This window comes from Protopterus annectens, chromosome 6.part0 (genome assembly GCF_019279795.1).
Source record: "Protopterus annectens isolate FY-2018-M chromosome 6.part0, PAN1.0, whole genome shotgun sequence".
Classification (NCBI taxonomy): domain Eukaryota; kingdom Metazoa; phylum Chordata; order Ceratodontiformes; family Protopteridae; genus Protopterus; species Protopterus annectens.
In genome coordinates, this window is record NC_056737.1 from 189,228,870 (window position 1) to 189,248,082 (window position 19,213).

General features: G+C 40.2%; 1 protein-coding gene across 1 annotated transcript in view; it reads right to left on the reverse strand.

Moving 5' to 3' along the window:
- The window catches only part of NEK9 (NIMA related kinase 9), a 1,697,515-nt gene that overhangs the window by 273,009 nt on the left and 1,405,293 nt on the right, over window positions 1–19,213 (reverse strand). The window contains exon 19 of the mRNA XM_044073912.1: window positions 682–857. Coding sequence (XP_043929847.1) covers window positions 682–857 — 176 coding nt within the window. The remainder of the gene's footprint in view (window positions 1–681; window positions 858–19,213) is intronic.

The window sequence follows — 19,213 nt, forward strand, 5'->3', positions numbered from 1 at the left end:
ACAGACTTTAACGAAAGCGCTTTGATTGAAAAAAAGAGCTTTTGTTAAAGCGTGTTAATAAAAACACTATATTTATGTTTCTGTAGGGGGGCTTCAGCCCCCACATGCCCCTACTTTAATATTCTCCCTCTGAGACCGCACTACAGTGAGGAAAAGGGAATTTTTCATTATCCACAGTCTAGTACCGCCTTGGCAACAGGCATACTTATGCAAAAGTAATTATTCAGTGAAAAGCACTTTCGCGTAAGTATGCTCGCCCTAAATGGATTCGGGCATTTGACCTTTCAATCAAACGTCCTAGAGTCATTCATATATATATATATATATATATATATATATATATATATATATATATATATATATATATATATATATATATATATATATATTAACACACACACATGTGTATGTGTTTGAGGGGTGTGGGGGGCTTGGGACTTAACCTCTCCATGCTAAATGAAGTTTTAAGGAGAACAGAGATTTTCAAGATTCGCTCTTCTCTGGGTTTTCAGTATTTTTTTCTAGCACTCAGCATCATTTTCAGTGACAACATTTCAATAAGGAGCCTCTACTACTACTACTACTGTTACTAGGGGACACCTAAAGCTCTGTTGTGTTTAGTAAGATCATACAACCAAAGAGCAAGCAAGAATAAAAGAAAATTTGGACATCATGAACTACCTTCAGCAGCCACTCAGGGCAAGAGCTATCTTTCATATCACTCAATGCACTGCTGGAATCACTGAATCGACCTATTCCATCTGCCTCCACTGTTCCTCCAGAGCCACCACTCTGATCTGGAGTTTCAGGTTCCTGCTCGCTGTCTAGATCTTCTGCTCCAAATGAACCTTGGACCACTAGAAGCAGAAAGCGAAAGAAAGCACAATGAGGTTTCCATGCTTACAAGCAACAGCTGGTATTCTTTTCAACTGAATTTTATTAATTGTAAAACAGAGGTGAAAACATGCATCAACAAGCCAACTATAAAGCAAAGAGAAAGTACAGGTGTGTAAAATCTTACCATAACATTAGATGACCTTCTCTTCATTGTTGCAGTATTCATAACTGAAGGGATCTCCTGCGTAGGATAGCCCAACATCCACCCAATATTCCAAAGCCTAGTACTTACAAGCACCGTACGTCATACATACATTCCCCCAGCAAGGCATAGGGCATAAAGGTGATGCAGGGATACACAAACTCAGAACCGTAAATCGCCCCAGGAATAACAGAATGTCCCTAGGGACAAGGAAGAACATGTACCATCCTGAAGGAGAAAAGGGAGAAGAGCGCTTCAGCCAGCCGGACAAAAAAGAACAAGCTAGAGCAGAGGGGACAGGAGGGAGGGATGTAGTGAATAACGCAGCAGTGAAGAGAAGGATATCTACTGTTATGGTAAAATTTTACACAACTGTACTACATCCTTCCATACTACTGCTGCAGTACTCATAACTGAAGGGAAAGTACAAAAGCTCAAGAAACAACCTGGGAGGAGGACAGCACTGAAGAGCCCTCCAGAAACCCCACGAAGGATAGCCCTGATAAAGCCAGTTCTAGCCCAGGAAATAACATCAAACTTGTAATGCTTAGTGGAGGTATGAACAAAAGACCAAGAAACAGCCTCAAGGATGGAACTGGTATCCAGCCCCTTGGAAAAAAAAAAAAAAAAACAGAGGAGGCAAGAGCCCTGGTAGAATGAGCCTTTACTGATGAGTAAAGACATTTAGCATGAAAAGAATAAAAAAAATGGCCTTAGAAATCCAGGAAGAGATGGCTTGCTTAGAGATAGCCAAAGTAAAAGACCAGAGATGAAAGGAAACAAAATGATGCTCAGATTTGCGAATAACCTTAGTTTTACCCGAATAATATTTGATCTGTCTATGCAAATCCAAAGCGTTAAGAGCCTTCTCACCGGCAGACTGAGGAGAAAGGAAATAGGAAGGAAGATGAATAGACTGATTAAGGGACAACTCATTGACCATCTTGGGGCTAAAAGAAGGATTAGTACGAACAGACACCCTATCTCTGTGAAAAAACAAAATGGGAGGAAGGTACAGTTGTGTACATTTACCAAAAATGTAAATGTTCGAGTGTATTCACTGTTTCAGTCATTACATTTGGGTAATCTGCTGGCAGGTTGCACTCAGTCGGCCTGAATAACAAAGTCTTGGGTCCTGCGTTGGTTGCCGTCTCCTCTTCCATGACGTCAGGTCATCAGGGGATAAAACATGCAACCTACGCCATTTTATTCAGTATTTCTTGCAGATGTCAGGTGCCCCCAAATAGGGAGCAAAAGAAAAAAAAAATATATATATATATATATATATATATATATATATATAAACAGAAATATATATAAATGCACTTTTAGCAACATAAACTTTACCTTCACCTAAAAGCAAATACACCACAAAGGCTTTAGTGTATAGTGAAGGAAAGAAAAGGTATAGAAAGGGGGATGGCGGGTGGGTGACCCGGACTGCAACAGTGAATACACTCGAACATCTACATTTATGGTAAGTGTACACAACTGTACTATGTTCTTCGTGTTTCACTGCTGCAGTCATTACATTTGGGTAGAATCCCAAATGGGAGGATGGAACTAAACAGCATTTGGAGTGGCTATAAGTCCCTGCAGAACTGCAGTGGCAAAGCCTGCCCTGGATTTGGAGAAGAGAGGCAAATGATAATGCTTTGTGAAGGTATGAACAGAGCTCCAAGTATCAGCTTCTAGGATGTCTTTGGTTGGAACCCCTCTGAGAAAAGCTGCTGAAGTAGAGGCAGCCCTGATGGAATGTGATCTGATCCCCTTTAGTAAAGGTTTCCCATGGTGCAAGTAGCAGAAATGAATACAGTGACTTATCCACTTAGAAATAGTCTGCTTTGATACAGTCTTTCCCTCTGACCCCGCAGCAAATGCTACCAGTAGTTGCTCAGACTTTCTTAGAGATTCGGTCCTGTTTAAGTAGAATCTTAGTTGTCTGTGTACATCCAATGAATGCAGAATCCGCTCCCCCTTGTTCTGCAGATTTGGGTAAAATGTTGGCAGGTGAATGGTATGGTTAACAGCCAAACTGGATACCACCTTAGGCATAAAAGAAGGATTGGTCCTGAGGGACCCCTGCCCAGGTAAAATGTAATAAAAGGCTCCACTGCCATGAGAGCCTGTAGCTCTGAAACCCTTCTTGCTGAAGTGACTGCCAAGAGAAAAGCTGTTTTCCAAGACAGAAATGTTATATCCGCAGTAGCTGCTGGTTCAAAAGGAGGCAGGGTGAGTTTTTCCAGCACAAAATTGAGGTCCCATGCAGGAGTTGGTGATCTTCTGGGAGACCTTAAATTTTTGGCCCCTCTAAGATACTGTTTAAGCACAGGACGAGAAAAGAGGGGAGGATCTGTGTTGTAATGAGCCGAGATGGCACAGGCATGGATTTTTATTGAAGAAAAAGATAGGTCCTTGTCAAGCATCTCAGTCAAATATTGTAAAATCTGAGGAAAATTGGGCTTTGCTGTGTCTGTTCCTTGTGCTTGGTTCCAAGCACAGAATCTCTTCCATTTGTCAGCATAAGATTTTCTAGTACTAGGCCTTCTGGCTTCCAAAATGACATCCATCACAGATTTACTGAGAGGTGTTGTTTGAATAATTAATTGATCAGCCATGCTGCAAGATTCAGAGTTTGGAGCAGAGTGTGCAGAATTTGATTGTTCTGCTGAGACAGTAGATGAGGTATTTGAGGCAAGTACCATGGAGGAAGTTGAGACATATTCCTTAGAAGTGGGTACCAGTGCTGGCGAGGCCAGTCCGGAGCAACTAGGATCATTTTTGTTTTTTCCTGTCTGACTTTTAGTAAGACTTTAGAGAGTAGAGGCAGACGGGGAAAGGCATAGACTGACAGGTTTTTCCAGCTGAAGGATAGGGCATCCAATTTCCATGCTTTTTTGTGATGAGTTCTTGTGCAGAATTTGTCCAACTGATAATTTTGGGGAGAGGCAAATAGATCCATGTCTGGGCTCCCCCATTTCTGTGTTAACATGCTGAAGATTTGTGGATCCAGTTTCCATTCGTGCGGGTCCATAAGATTTCTGCTTAGGTCGTCTGCCAGAGTATTTTGTTTTCCTGGCAGGAATTGAACTTGAAGATGTATTTGGTAAGTCAAGGCTGTGTTCCACAAGGCAATGGCTAGTCTGCAAAGGGGGTAGGACTGTGTACCCCTTGCTTGTTTATGTACCACATAACTGGTGTTGTATGTTTTTATCAGTAGTTGTCCTGGATGAAGTAAGTCCTTGAAGGCTGTCAGTCTCTGAATAGCTGGCATCTCTTTCTGGTTGATATGCAGATGCATTTGGTTTGTGCTCCATTTGCCCTGAATGCATCTCCCCGCCAGGTGGGCCCCCCAAGCATAGTCTGATGCATCTGTAGTTAGGGTTTGGGTGGCAGGGGGTAGAGTGAATGACAGTCCCTTGTTTTGGTGACATGTCTCTGCCCGCCAAAGAAACTCCTGTTGTAGGCAGGGAGTGAGAGGAATCATTGTTTCCAGACTGTGACAATGTTGACTCCATAAACTTTTTAAGTACCACTGAAGTTTCTTCATATGCAGTCTCGCATATGGAATTAGTAGAATGCAGGATGCCATGAACCCCAAAGCCTGCAGAATTTGTCTTGCAGATAATTGGTTTTTTGCTGCCATTTGTTTGAAGTACGTTGTCAGTTGACTTTGTTTGTCTGGCGTAAGGAAAGCCATCTGGGCAGTTGTATTCAAGCTTGCACCCAGGAATGTAATTATTTGAGAGGGTACAAGTTGTGATTTCTTTTCATTTATGGTGTACCCTAGGCATGCTAGAAGCCTTAGAGTGTCCTTGTCCTCTGCTTGAATGAGACAGTTGTTCAGATAAGGATAAATTTGAATGCTTCTTTGTCTGCAGAATGCAATTACTGGTGCCAGGCACTTTGTAAAGACGATGGGTGCAATAGATAAGCCAAAAGGCAGTGCAGAGAATTGGTAATGCAACTGCTTTGAAGCGGAGGTATCTTCTGCATGATTCCCTTATTGGGATATGCAGGTATGCCTCTTTTAAGTCTAGAGTAACTAACCAAGCATTCCTGCCTAGCATAGTCAGTAGCTGTTCTAAAGTCAGCATTTTGAATTTTGGAATGTCCACGAACATGTTCAAAATCGATAAGTCCAGTATTGGACGCCATGAATTGTCTTTTCTGGGTACCAGGAAAAGTCTTGAATAAAAACTTTGTCCTTTTTCCTTTTCTGGTACTGGTTGAATAGCCCCCATATCCATGAGGAACATGACTTGTTTCTGGGCCTCTGCCCACTGGTTTTGTGGCAGATCCGGTCATCCGTTTGGAACTGGCAAAGTATGGAAATGAAATCCGTACCCCTGGGATACTATGCTTAATACCCACTTGTCCTGGGTAATTAACTGCCAATTTTGAGCATGAAGTGCTAGTTTTACCCCCAAGGGGGCTGCCAAAAGGCAAGTGCTTGGTGATGGTAGAGGAAAGTCATTGAGACTACTTACTGTAGGGTTGTGCTTTGTTTCCTCCAGTTTTGGAGGTGGAGGCATCCCACTGCTTTGACCTGTAAGAACCCTGTGATTGGTTTCTGGAGCCTTTTGAGTGCCTGGATTTGCCTTGAGTGGCTCTGTTGGACACAGGAAAGGACCAATTTTTAGTAGGCCAGTGTCTACTGAACCTGGGTGGTTGCACTTGCAAGAAATCTTTTACAATTTGCATAGATTTAGCTTTGTATTCCATTTTCTTTAAAACCTCTTCTGCCTTATTACCAAACAGAGTATCATGCTGCAAAGGGGCATCCAACAATTTAGCTTTAACATAATCAGGCAGATTTTGCTCCTTGAGCCAGGCATGCCTTATCACAGATCCAGTAACGGCGGCCCTACAAGAGTCCTCCAAGGAATCAATACCACATTGCTAAGTATGCTTTCCAACCTGTTCTGCTGAATGCAATAATTCCTGTAACTCTTTATTTTCCACACAATCAAAAAACAACATAATTTTCTGTTTCAGTAAGCCCATAACATGTTGTTGATATTTAAGCATATGAAACTAGCAGTTTAAGGCTCTGATTTCCAAGATTGCAAACGTATAAACCTTCTTTCCCCATCTATCCAGCGCCCTGGAATCTCTGTCAGAGGGGATAGGATTTTTGGCTGTAGAGGCCTTTACACCCTTGGGACCCTGAGAAATAGTCTCAGGATCAGCAGCAGGATTTTTGAATAGAAATTTGTGGCAGTCAGGAACCCTGTAATATCTGTCTGGCTTACTAGGAGCTATACTTAATTCCGAAAACACATCATCAACTATGTCTAATACAGGAGGTATTGCCAAAGGCTTATGCTGAAGAAGAAGAAGGAAATCCCTAAGCCTCTTTTGTTGATTCAGAGATGTCCTGACTCTCCCAGTGAAAATGTTCCCTTAAAGTATGCAAAGGCTCTCCAAAAGAGTAATCCTCAGGAAGAGATGCAGATGGGATGGATTCATCTGCATCCGAATCCTCATAAGGTGGAACAAAAAAATTCCTGATCAGAAGAAATGGAAACCTGATCTGAATATTCATAATCAGTGCCTTGCCTAGGCCTCTTAGCAGGGGGAGGGGTTGGAAACCCCTGATCAAGGTAATTAAATCCTCAGCAATTCTGATCATCTGTTTTTTAGGCATAGGGGCCTGAGCAAGTGGCTCATGCGTCGCTTTTTTTAGACACAGAAGATGTTTTTGACCTTGCTTTTGAGGCTGGTGTCGGTTTAATACAAAAATGTTGAGGCCTGAAAACACCCTCAGAAGCCGGTGCCTGCTCAGCGGCTCTGGACCCATCCAAGGGAGAGACATCCGTGGGTTAATACTCTGAGAATCTCACGGCATACCGGACTCCGAATGGGTTTCGGTGGAGGCCTGCGACTTAAAAGTACAGGGTATCAGGGGCTGCGAAAGCACCTCTCTGAGTACCGGCGAACCGGAGACTGGCTTAGGAGAAGCTTCGTCTTTGGTTTTGAACCTCAACGGTCTGTCTCTGTATTTTTCTTTGCGTTTTTTGTGAACTCCGGTAGTCGGATTGCTAACCAATGATATTTCAGGATAATTAAATCTTGAAGCAAAAATATACAGACGCTTAATAGTGCGCTGGTTAAATCTAGCACAAAACCGACAGCAAGGCACATTGTGATCTGGGTCTAGGCAAGGAATACAGTACAAATGAAAATCCTTATGAGGTATTTGCTTCCCACAAGTAGTCCAATTATTAACTTTTACTGACATCGGTAAGGAGCAAGAAAAAGTTTCCCCAATGGGGTATTTAGCTTTAGTTTGAAGACTTTGTTTCTGAAACTCGAATGCGAAAATTTCAGGAGTCGGCTGACCAGCACTTGCGAACTGCTTCTACTTCGGGCACCGCGCGGCAAGAAAGACTGAATAAAATGGCATCGGTTGCATGTTTCATACCCCTGACGACCTGATGTCATGGAAGAGGAGACAGCAACGGATGCAGGACCAAAGACTTTGTTATTCAGGCCGACTGAGGGCAACCTGCCAGCAGATTACCCAAATGTAATGACTGCAATAGTGAAACACGAAGAACATCAGCCATGACAACCTGACGCTCAGGCACTCGCTTAGCTGAACTGAGGGTCAAAGAAAGAACAGTTTTCCGAATACAATGATGTAAGGAAGATGAAGAAGCATGCTCAAAATGAGCCTGAGTCAACTTTCAAGAACAAAACTGAGGTCCTGGGAAGGTGAAATTGGCTTCCTGGTAGGCTTGATATGAAGGACACCTTTAAGAAACTGATTAACCCCAAATCTAGAGTCCAGAGAAAGACCTGAGGGCAGACAAGCAGAAATTGCTGACCAGTGAGCTTTAAATAAAAGTTAAGTACTCACCATAACTATGCATCTGTGTTGTCCATTTTCATTCTTTATCAACGAATGAGTATCAGATCCGATCTCTGATCTGACTTGGCTGCTTTTCTTCCAGACTAAGGATCAGATTCTACACCTCCTCCCTTACCCATAATGCCTCTCACTACTGTTTTATCTCAGATCGAGTTTGCTGTTACTATAAACTACTTAAGCAAAGAGGTTCTAGCAGGAAAAGTAACAGTGCAGGGGCTGAAACAGGCACAATGGTTCCAAAGCACAAACTTTAAAAGGTCACTTCCAAAGGAAAGATGAGGGGGTTGGGTGGTGGGGAATTGAGAAAGAATACAAATGGACAACACAGATGCATAGTTATGGCGAATAAATAACTTTTATATTTGATGTTGCCATTTTCATTCATTCCTCAACAAACAGGACTGAACCCCCTGCTACGATAACCCTGGGTGGACCTCATGGAAGAATATTCCAGAGTACAGCAGAACCAAAAGTAGCCCTGTTTCTGGAGATGATGTCCAACTTGTAATGAGCAATAAAAGTATGAGCATTGGACCAAGGGGCTGCAAAACAAGTATCAGTGGAAGCTCTGGCCCAGAAAGCAGCACATGTGGCCACAGATCTAGTGAAGTGAGCTTCTGGGCGTCTTGTCAAAGGTAAACCTTACAAAAAGTAAATATGAGAAATACAATCTGATATCCATTTAGCTAGGATCACTTCAGTCACTGTTTTTCCCAATTTGTGATGAACAAAGAGTTGGTCAATTTTCCAACAATCCTTTGTTCTATGGAGATAGAAACAAAGCTGCCTATGTACATCGAAAAGGTGAAGCATGTATTCTCCTTTACTGGAAAATTTTTGGAAAGGCTGGCAAATTTAAGACCTGATTGATGTTTGTTTCAGAAGCAGTCTTTGGTAGAAAAGACAGAGTTACTTTAAATACTAATCCATCTTTAGGGAAAATAAAATAAGGCGGTTTTGAACAGTCTTTGAGTTCAGAAAGTCACCTGGTAGAAGTAATAGCCACAAGGAAGATTGTTTTCCAATAAAGAAATTTGAGGTCAGATGTAGCTGAAGGCTTAATTGGGGGCTGAACCAAGCTTTGTAACACAACTGTGAGATCCCAAGGTGGAGCAGGATCTTTAATTGGAGGTCTAAGCAGAAAGGTTCATAGGTTCATACTAGGCTATCTGCCCAAGGGAATTTATAAGCCTAGCCCATAGTTATGTGGCTTTCGCCACCCCTTTAGTTTGAATAAAAACTATGCCTATCATTTTGCTGTGCCTCTGTCAAGCAGTGACACTGAAGTAATCCCTGGGGTATATCTGCAATCTCCCATACATTGGTCAAGATTCCTCTTTAAAGAGGCCAGAGAGGTGCTCTGCCTCACATGTACCGGGATTTTGTTCCACAGCATAGGGAGTCTCTGGGTGATGAATCTGTCCCTCCAGCACGTTCTATTTATAACCGTGTCAAGGTTTAAGTCTCCGCCCTTGTGGTTCTGAGGGATCTAGATTTTTTGAGGTGAAGCATATTCATCAAATCTGGGTTTGACATGGCCTTATATGTCAGGCACAGGTCACCTCTGAGCAAGCGGTATGAGACTGAATAGAGCTGGAGTTCTTTCAGTCGGGCAGCATAAGACATATTTTTGAGACCCTTTATCCTTTTGGTGAGGAACTTTTGGGGCCTTTCAAGCTGCAGCAGGTGTCTGGTCAGATACATTCCGAACGGGGCATTGTACTCAATCATAGGTCTAATGAGTGATGAGTACAGGTGCCTTTAAGGAATGCTTTATATAGTCTGGATGAAGCTTGAGGAGAAGCATAATCACCAGTGTGACAATTAAAAATGGCTGCTAGCAAAATTTTGATGGTGAAAAAGCTAGCACCTCCTTGAAAAATTAAGGACAGAAAATCCAAAACAGCAGGAATGGGAACAGTAAAGGGATCTAATTGTCTCTGTTATGCCAAGATGGAGAATTGTTTCTATTTACTCCTGTATATTTTCCTGAACGCAGGTTTCTGGGAAGATACTACTATTTGGCGAACTGGAGAAGAAAGGATGGACTGTTCTAGCTATCATCAGAACTGGAGTAACTAATTAGTCAGCTTGAGGCCTGGAATGTCTGGATGAGTTATCCTGAGAGATGAGATACCAGATCTGGACTGGGGTACAATGTCCAAGGAGGACAGAGAAGGTGAGACCACAGGTAGGGAAACCAAACTTGCCAAGGCCAGAAAGGGTCACTGAGGATAACCTTGCTTTTCAACCAGAGTGCTTTCTGAAGAAATGTGGGGATTAGAGGTGGGGAGGGTAAACGTACAGAAGGCCGGAGGGCCAAATGTGGACTACTGCATCACCTAGTGACTCCCCCTGAGGGAGAAATAGGTTGAAAAACCTACTGCACTTCTTGTTGAGGGATGAGGTAAAGAGATTGCAGCAAGGTTGACCCCATTTGCAGAAGATCCTTTCTGTCACTGTATGACAGAGAGACCACTCGTGAGGCATCAGAATAGTTCTGCTGAGCTTGTCTGCTAGCATAGTGGATTTTCCTGGTATGTGGATTGCTACTAGGCTGGAAGAGATCACCCACTGCCAAACTTTCACTGCTTCTTGGCAAATGGGGTAGGACCTGGCTTCCCATTTGTTGATGTACCACACTATGGGCACACTGTCCATCTGGACAGCAATAGTCCCTAGAGGAAGAGAGTTCTGAAAGGCCTACAACGCTAAAAGGACCACTGACCATTTAAATGCAGATTGGTCTCTTCTGGGGATCATGTGCCTTGAACAGTCCATCCCAAGAAACACCCCCCCTCCAGTTCTTGGTCAGTGTGGCCTTTGGGGAAGGAAGGATAAAGGGACATCCCTAACAAACATTGTGGGATCCACCAAAGTAGGGAGTCCCTGCAAATCCAAGAAAGCTTTATAGGATTATTCAATGGTTGTCAAAGAATCGACCATTGTACTGCCATAGTCTACTGAAGAATTTGCATTTGAAGGTGAGCAGTGGGTAATAGAGTAATTGCTGCAGCCATAGAACCTAAGGTCTGATGAACCAGCTTTGCTTGAGTAGAAGGATGTGAAAAGATATGACTGACATGAAGTCACAAAGTATGAATTGTGTTTTGTGGTAGAAAGGCCAACTGACTGATGGTGTCCAGGCATCCTCCTATGAAGTGCAAGACCTGAACTGGCTGAAGATGAGATTTGGGGAGACTGACTGTGATCCGCAAGGAGTGACGCACATGGAGTAAGTAATCCCTGGTTTCCTTGAGTAGATGCCTAATTGGAACAGTAAGAATCTAGTCACCCAAATAAGGAAACACTCTGAATCTGCACACTCTGAGATGAGCTGCTACCACTGTAAAACACTTGGTGAACACCCTGGGGGCTGTGGTGGGACCAAAGGGCAGGGCTCTGAACTACTAATGACTGGCCCCAGACAAAAGCACAAGTACCTCTGAGAACATCTGGTCATTTTGATGAGATAGTACACAACCTGGAGGTCTATGGAGCACATCCAGTCGTCCCTCCTCAGAAGAGGGAGAATGGACTATACTGTGACCATGTGGAACTTGTAGTTCTTTACAAATTGATTCTGATGACTGAGATCCAATACAGGTCTCTGGTCCCCTGTTTTCTTTGGAACTAAAAAGAACCTTGAGTAAACTCTGGATCCTATTTGGTCTGGTGGGACCTCTTCGATGACTCTTTCGACAAGCAGCTTTTGACTTTTTAGGTTTGTTAACTTCCTTTGACTGGGTGGTACATCGGAAAGATTTTTTTATTGGAATGTTAGAATTTGTAAAAAGGGAATGAAATAACCTCTGGATATCATCTTTTGCATCCAAGAAGCTTTTGTGATGGCTGTCCAGGCATCTGGGTGCAAAGAAAAGTGCCCTCCCCCACTGCCTCCAGAGAAGAACAGTCGGGCAACCCTTCAGGAGCGCTAAAAGGGCCTAGCCAGAAAGGAATCTCAGAACGCTTGCTTTTGTGGACTTCCTCTGCCTCGAGGGCAGCATCTTCCATTATTATTTTACCCCCAGCCTCTGGTAGAAATTTCCTCTCATGAATCCTGAAAAGGACCTTGGGATTTTCAGAACCACATCTTTTTCTTGGCACGTTGATTTCTCAAAAAGGATCGTTGCAGAATAGAAAAATAGATTTCCATGGCAGACAAGGCTTTTCCAACTTGTTAATTCCAGGAAAGTGTGTCTTTAACAGTGGGCCCAAACAAGGAAGATCCATCAAAACAGCATTGATGAAAGAAGACTTGAAAGGTTTCGCAAAATCACACAGACTCATCCAAGCATATCTCCTAATGGTTATGCCTGAACCTGCAGCCTGTGAGGAACCTTTAGCTCCATAAGACATTAAACTCATGCATGTATTTGAGATGGACTGGAAGGTGGCCAGTTGTGAGAAAAAAAACTTTTGTTCCTCTGGTGACATGGACCTAGGGGTAGACTTAGAGAGTTCCTTAATCATGTCCCTCTGTAATTTAGTAAAGTGTGCCAAACAATTAAGCAACTGTAATTCAAAGTCCCTGATGCACAGATGTGCTTTCTAAACCTCTCTAACACCCTGGACTCGATGTTAGAGGGATGGACAGAGAAGCTCCACTTGGCTAGCTACTTTTTTGTGGTTGACGCAACAACCATGGCATCTACAGGGATTTCCTTACTCCAAAAGTGTCTGTCCTTGGGTGAAGCTAGGATCTTGTCTGGGTGACGAGGACTGGTTCTACGGTATCTAGTGCCTTCCAAGCCTAGTGGGAGACAAGGTGTATTAAGTCATTTCCTGGGGTGCAACCCAAGACGTAGATCGGCCACACCCAAAGGCTTCTAGGAACACAGACTCCTCCTAGGAAGTGAGTTCGGAGGAACACCCACTTTTTTGGAGATGGATCTCTAGAATATCTCGGAAGGAGACATCTTCCGGTGGTGACCTGGGGGACCCTTCCCATTCCTCAAAATTGGTGTCTTAATTTAAGCAAAGGGGCAATTGAAATGTCATTAAGTCCAGGAAATTTGTTTGCTTGGAGGGTGATCTGCTACCATAACAAGTAGAGGGAGTATAAAAGGAATGGTTCACAAGTCTGTCCGCATCTGATGAAGTAACTTGCAAACAAAAACGTAGTGGATAGGAGACGTTAATGCCTGGAGTGTATGCGGTTTTTGTTCATTTTCATTAAAGCTGCATTTTCACAGAAAACTGCTGGTATTCGATCCTTGGTGGCACCTGTGGATTCTCTTTGAAGAGAACTTTGGTGCCTTGGTGAATATTTTACTTTATTCTGGTTTATGCGTTATTTTTCACCATGGAAGTGAATACCAGCTCAGAAGCTGATGAAAGGGGGAATAAGGAGGAGCTAGGGCATGCCAGGAAGCTGGTCGGCCAATTAACACAGCTTATTGACTTACTCACTCCTTTGAGCAAATCGATGATCAAAACAGCGACGACAATGCAAAGGGGGTGGTCCCCAGAAACACCAGCTACAAGGGAAGCCAGGAGACGTGAAAATGGAACTGGTGAGGGTGTTTTGGGTCTAAATGCAGCCGTTTACAACGAGGGAACGGATTTCAAACAAACTCCACTGATTTTGAGAAGCTCTGAGGCAGAGTTGGTATTTAAGGACAAAGAAACAACTTTATCTGCCAAACAGTAGGAAGAAAGGACAACTGTAAATGGTTCCAAACGAACAACAATGGACTTCAAAGACTGGCTGCAGGTTAGTTTCTCTAATGATTTTAGAGAGCAAATTGTCAAACCTGGGCCTGTTTCTGATACTTACCAGAATAATGTTAACAAATTGTATAGATTAATTGACAAATTAAAGACTCTAGAAGTTGAAAATTCTTATTTAAAAGAATCCATTTCAAAAAGGATTGTCCCTAAAGGGCTTAAGGGTTTATAAATACCCAAATAATGTTAAGCCAGGAAGTACATTTCACAAGGAATTGGTTGAAATTTTTAATAAATGCGGACTAGACATTTTAAAAAGTATGATAAATGAAAATGGGAGAATTAAATGCGACTTGGTGAAAGAAATTGATGTTTTGAATGACTATGTTATAAATGATTTAATGCACTCAATTCCAGCAGAAAGAATTAAATATGATGAAATTAAGAGGGACATAGAAGCCCACTGTAATGAACTGATTACAAGGAAAATAAAAAAGCTGGAGAGAGACATTAAAGAATATGCTAACAATACAAGCTACCCTGAACCTAAAAATAGAGTGAGGTTCTGGGGAAAAAGAAAATAACATGGGTGATGACGTTAGTGAAATGCCTAGAGTAGGCCAATAGATGGGGGACCTAGATGATTTTGGTGAACAGAATCCACTCCCCTACCAAGAAGATCAGAAAGAATAAAAAATAGGAATTATCAAAACTATCAGCAGCATCAAAAACGTTTTGGAGAGGAAGGGGGAGGGGGAAATACTGAACAATGTAAGTATCACTCGCCCCAATTTGGATAATGAAACTATCAAACAAAATGCTACAAACCTATACAGGTTTATAAAAGGAGACTTTAGTATATACAACTTCAGCCATGTTACATTACAGAAAGAACACTTCAACCTCCTCTCTAAGGGGATGAAATATATACCCGCTAGGAAGGGTGATTTGACAAAAACCCTACTGGACATAAAAATGTTTACTAGGAAAATTAACTTTGAACTCAGGAGTTCAGAGCCGGGTGGGTTAAGGAGAAAAAGTATTTTTAATCCACCCTTACACCCCCAAATCAAAAACTTTGAAAGTATTGTGGAAAGTGAGGTTAGAAAAAACTTCCACAAAGTAAGATACAAAGCTAACTTACAAGAAAATGAGAGAAACATTTTAAATGAATTAAGGCAGGACAATAACTTAAGGGTAATGAAACCCGACAAGGGGGGGGTGGTATAGTTTTAATGGACTGTTTAACCTATAAAAAGGGAAAATGAATGACATCTTAAGAGAGTCTTCAAGATATTCAGTGGTGTCTAGAAACAAAATTAACATTGCCTACAGGAGAATTTATATGGCACTAGAAGATCTTTTATTAGAAGGGCTGATAGATGCAAAAACTTTAAAATTCCTGAAAGTAGAGAAACCAAGAATCCCCACAATGTTTGGGATCCCTAAAATACACAAAAATGGGAGTGATCCACCACTAAGACCCATTGTGTCAGCAGAGGGATCAAAGATTTTACCGCTAACTAAGTATGTGGATAGTAAATTAAAAACATTGTGGGTGAAAAGGAAAAACATTTTGAGGGATTCTTGCGATCTTTTAAGATCCATCACAAAGGAATTATTTTGTGAAAATATTTCCTTTCTTGGCATAGATGTTGTTAATCTGTTTAAATGCATTCCCCATCAAGATGGCCTCCTATTGTTAGAAGAAATTATATATCAGGATGGCTCACTTACACATGATGAATGCACTGTTGTTATGTGATTAATTGACCTAGTTTTGAAGTACAATTTTATCTATATTAAAGGAGAACCGTTTCACCAGACAAAAGGTATGGCAGTGGGGGCAGCGTGTGCCCCCACATACGCAAACCTAGTATTAGCAAAGTGGGAAGAGAAAGTAGTACTAAATTCCATACATAGTGATAACTGGATTTTATATAAAAGATTTTTAGATGACATATGTATTTTATGGACTGGGCCTGTGGAAATTATTAATGATTTTATTGCATTTTTTACAATACCACTGATTTTTTTTTTAGAATTTACATATGGTATTAGTTAAGAGAAACTACAATACCTGGACATTGAGATATATAAAGACAATAATGAATTCAATTCCAAGGTATTTAGAAAGAGTACATATTCAAACTCATATTTACACTATAATAGTTCACACCCCACTCATTACAAGAAAAATATTGTCAAAGGGCAGTACATAAGGTCAAGCAGGATGACTTTGAATAATGAGGAGTTTTTCAAAGAAATGGGTTTACTAAGGCAGTTCTTTACAGTTAGGGAATATCCAACTTGGTTGATGGACCAGGCAGAAAAAGAGGTATGTGAAAGAAGGCAAGACAAATCTAGGCCTATTTTGGGTATTAGCCTTAACAACCAAGTGAATGGAAACCAAGTAAAGTAGGATACATATGGAAATGCCTTAGTAATAGAGTATAATGGAAGCTCCAGCTTGGTCAGGTCTATATTAAACACTGAGTGGAATAGATTCGTTGCACTTACAGATGTTGAAAAGATACCCAAGAGAGAATTAAAAGTGGCTTTTAGAAATTAATTTAGTTTGAAAAATGTATTAAATAAAGAAATGAGACAGAACAGTGCAACAAACAAAAGGAAAGGAACCTTTAAGTGTGACCACTGCTCCCAATGTAGCCATATAATAAATAAGGAAAGTATATTTTTGGAAAGTAGGAATATAACTATTATGAGTAAGGAATATAGTAACTGTGATTCCAGTGGCTTGGTCTATTTAGGTATATGTCAGGTTTGCCAAGCATTTTATATTCGCAAGACAGAGCGTAAACTTCGAAGAATATACGAACATATGTATGAAATCCAGATTCACAAAGACACTAACACCCTACTTAAGCATAAAGAAAAATGCAGTGAAGCTTATTACAAGCTTTTTTGTCATTGAGCATGTAAAAATGGAAGGAAGGGGTGGTCTATGGGAAGAAACCATAGAATATAAAGAGTTATGGTGGCAGATCACCCTCCAAGCAAACAAATTTCCTGGACTTCATGACTACATTTCAAATGTCCCGTGCTTAAATTAAGGGTGGCAAAATTGTAACAATGGTTTGAAACAGAAGAGAATGTTTGGTTTGATTTTTCTAACATGTACATGACTTTTTAACTTTTATAATAACTTTTTTATATTATGCATTTATATGTGTATTCATACAAAAACATTTTAGAAATTTTATGATGGAAACAGTTTTAAACATAATTTTAGTATGATTATATTTATTTGTACACAGATGTTGATGCCAATTCACAATGTAATTTTAAGTTCAGAGTGTTAACAGAATGGACACAAGAGGGAGGTTTAAGACCATTTTCTATACTTTACATGCAGTCATTTTAAATTAGGCTTTAAAGTTTTAAAGTATATGATTTTACATTAATTTATGAAGGATTTAACATAAAACATGAATTTTTAGATAAAAGTATTCAGGTAACATGGTTTTTAATGGTGGTATATGCATTTCTCATTCAGAGAAGGTTGTATATGCACACAGTCACTTTATATTTATTGCATTCTGTATTGTCAATTAATGCTCTTATTTTATTGGGTAATTAACTCAATTCACCAAGTAGAGGGAGTATAAAAGGAATGGTTCACAAGTCTGTCCACATCTGATGAAGTAACTTGCAAACAAAAATGTAGTAGATAGGAGACGTTAATGCCTGGAGTGTATGTGGTTTTTGTTCATTTTCATTAAAGCTGCGTTTTCAAAGAAAACTGCTGGTATTCGATCCTTGGTGGCACCTGTGGATTCTGTTTGAACTGAACATTGATGCCTTGGTGAATATTTTACTTTATTTGCCTTTGATTAAAAACATATATAAAAACGTAAACAAAAAAATAAATATAATATATTAGAACACTATAATATGAAAATCAAATAACTTTTTATAAATAAAATAGTGCACGTTAAACATAAAGAGATAACAATAAATAGGGAACAGACTGCAAATAAGGAGGTCTGTATAAAATTTGTAAGTATCTTTTATATAAAAATGGTTGTAAAGAAATCTTATTGATCGCTGGTGGGGACTGAGCTTGCAACTTCACTTGTCACACCACTTTCCCTATCTTCTAACCTATTTTTCAAATCTCCTCCTCTAGGAGCAGATGTGACAAGCTATAAAATGGCAAACGAAAGTTTATTAAAAGCATGACAAATTATAGAATGCGTGTAAAGGGCATTTTTTTCATCATGATTGCTTATGCTATAAAGGCGTTCATAAATTCTCTTTCTTGGCCTTAACGACAAAGGGCAAAGCCTGAAAATGAAGTCATGAGTAGCACCTCATTACAGAACCAAATGCAATAGTCCTGGAGGAAGCATCAGCTGCATAACTGCACTTAACAGAGTGGCAGGCAACTTGAGAGGTAGAACCCAACAAGGAAGGGGCAGAATCTTCCCCTCAGGGTCAGGAAGACTGAAAATAACCTGAGAAAAGAGGGCCAAAAAATACCTGGTTTATTTGAGTCTGGTAGTGTAGTTAATGGCTATAAAAGATAAGATGGCAGCTGTATAAACCTTCTTCCCCAGCCTTTCCATAGCCCTACTATCCTTACCTGAAGGAATTCTATAACAAAAATATCTTCGGTATAAATCCAGGAGCAATAGGCACAAGACAATGAGAAAAATAAAAGCTCCAGAACCACTAGTAGCTATAACTGTAACTGTTTATTTCTCAAGTAAAACTTTCACAGATGAAAACTGGTTCTTCAGGCATCAAAATACAAAAGTTCCAAAACCTCGTATATACCAGTCAAATTAAGTCATAAAACAATCAATGAAACAAAATCATTAATTATTAAAAAACGTATTCTATTTTAAAAAAATATTCTAAACATTAATAAAAACACTTTTATAGAAACATAAAAAAGCTCTATTTACTAAATGCATCATTCAGACCTGGTGAGCACTGAGCCTTGAAGTGTAAAATGCATTTTGCTTTTCTCTGTTTCAGTTATATTCTTCTTATCCCCTCCTCTAATGTATGTTGGAACTATATACAGAATTAAAAATTTAAATGTATGAGTTTTATCTGTGTCTAAAATTTTTATAGACAGCATTGCTTACCTTCTGCCTCTTTATTTCTGATATGTGACTACATATTCTTTCTTTGAATCCCTGGTTGTTTTTTCCTATATAGAAAGAAGGACACTTAAAACACTTAGCCATATATACTATGCCCCTGGTATCACAATCACCATATGCTTGTATATAGAAGACTTTACCGGTTAGTGGATGCATAAATGATTTCTCTGTATAAATATACTTACAAAAAGTACATTTATTACACATATACGTCCCTTTTTGTTAGTTATTTGTCCTATTGATTTCTCTTGTTCTTTAACGTAGCAACTTTTCTATAACTAAATGCAGGGCCTGCTTCACAAATCTCTCTTAATTCTGGGACTTGAGAAAGCACTGGCCAGTATTTCTTAACAATATCTTTAATATTTCCTGCTTTGCGATCAAATGTTAAACTGTACCTACAGCACCTAAGGAATATCATATAAGCATTATGTATACTTCAATATCTAATAATGTTATATAGGCATATGAAAAAATGGTTGAAAGAGAATT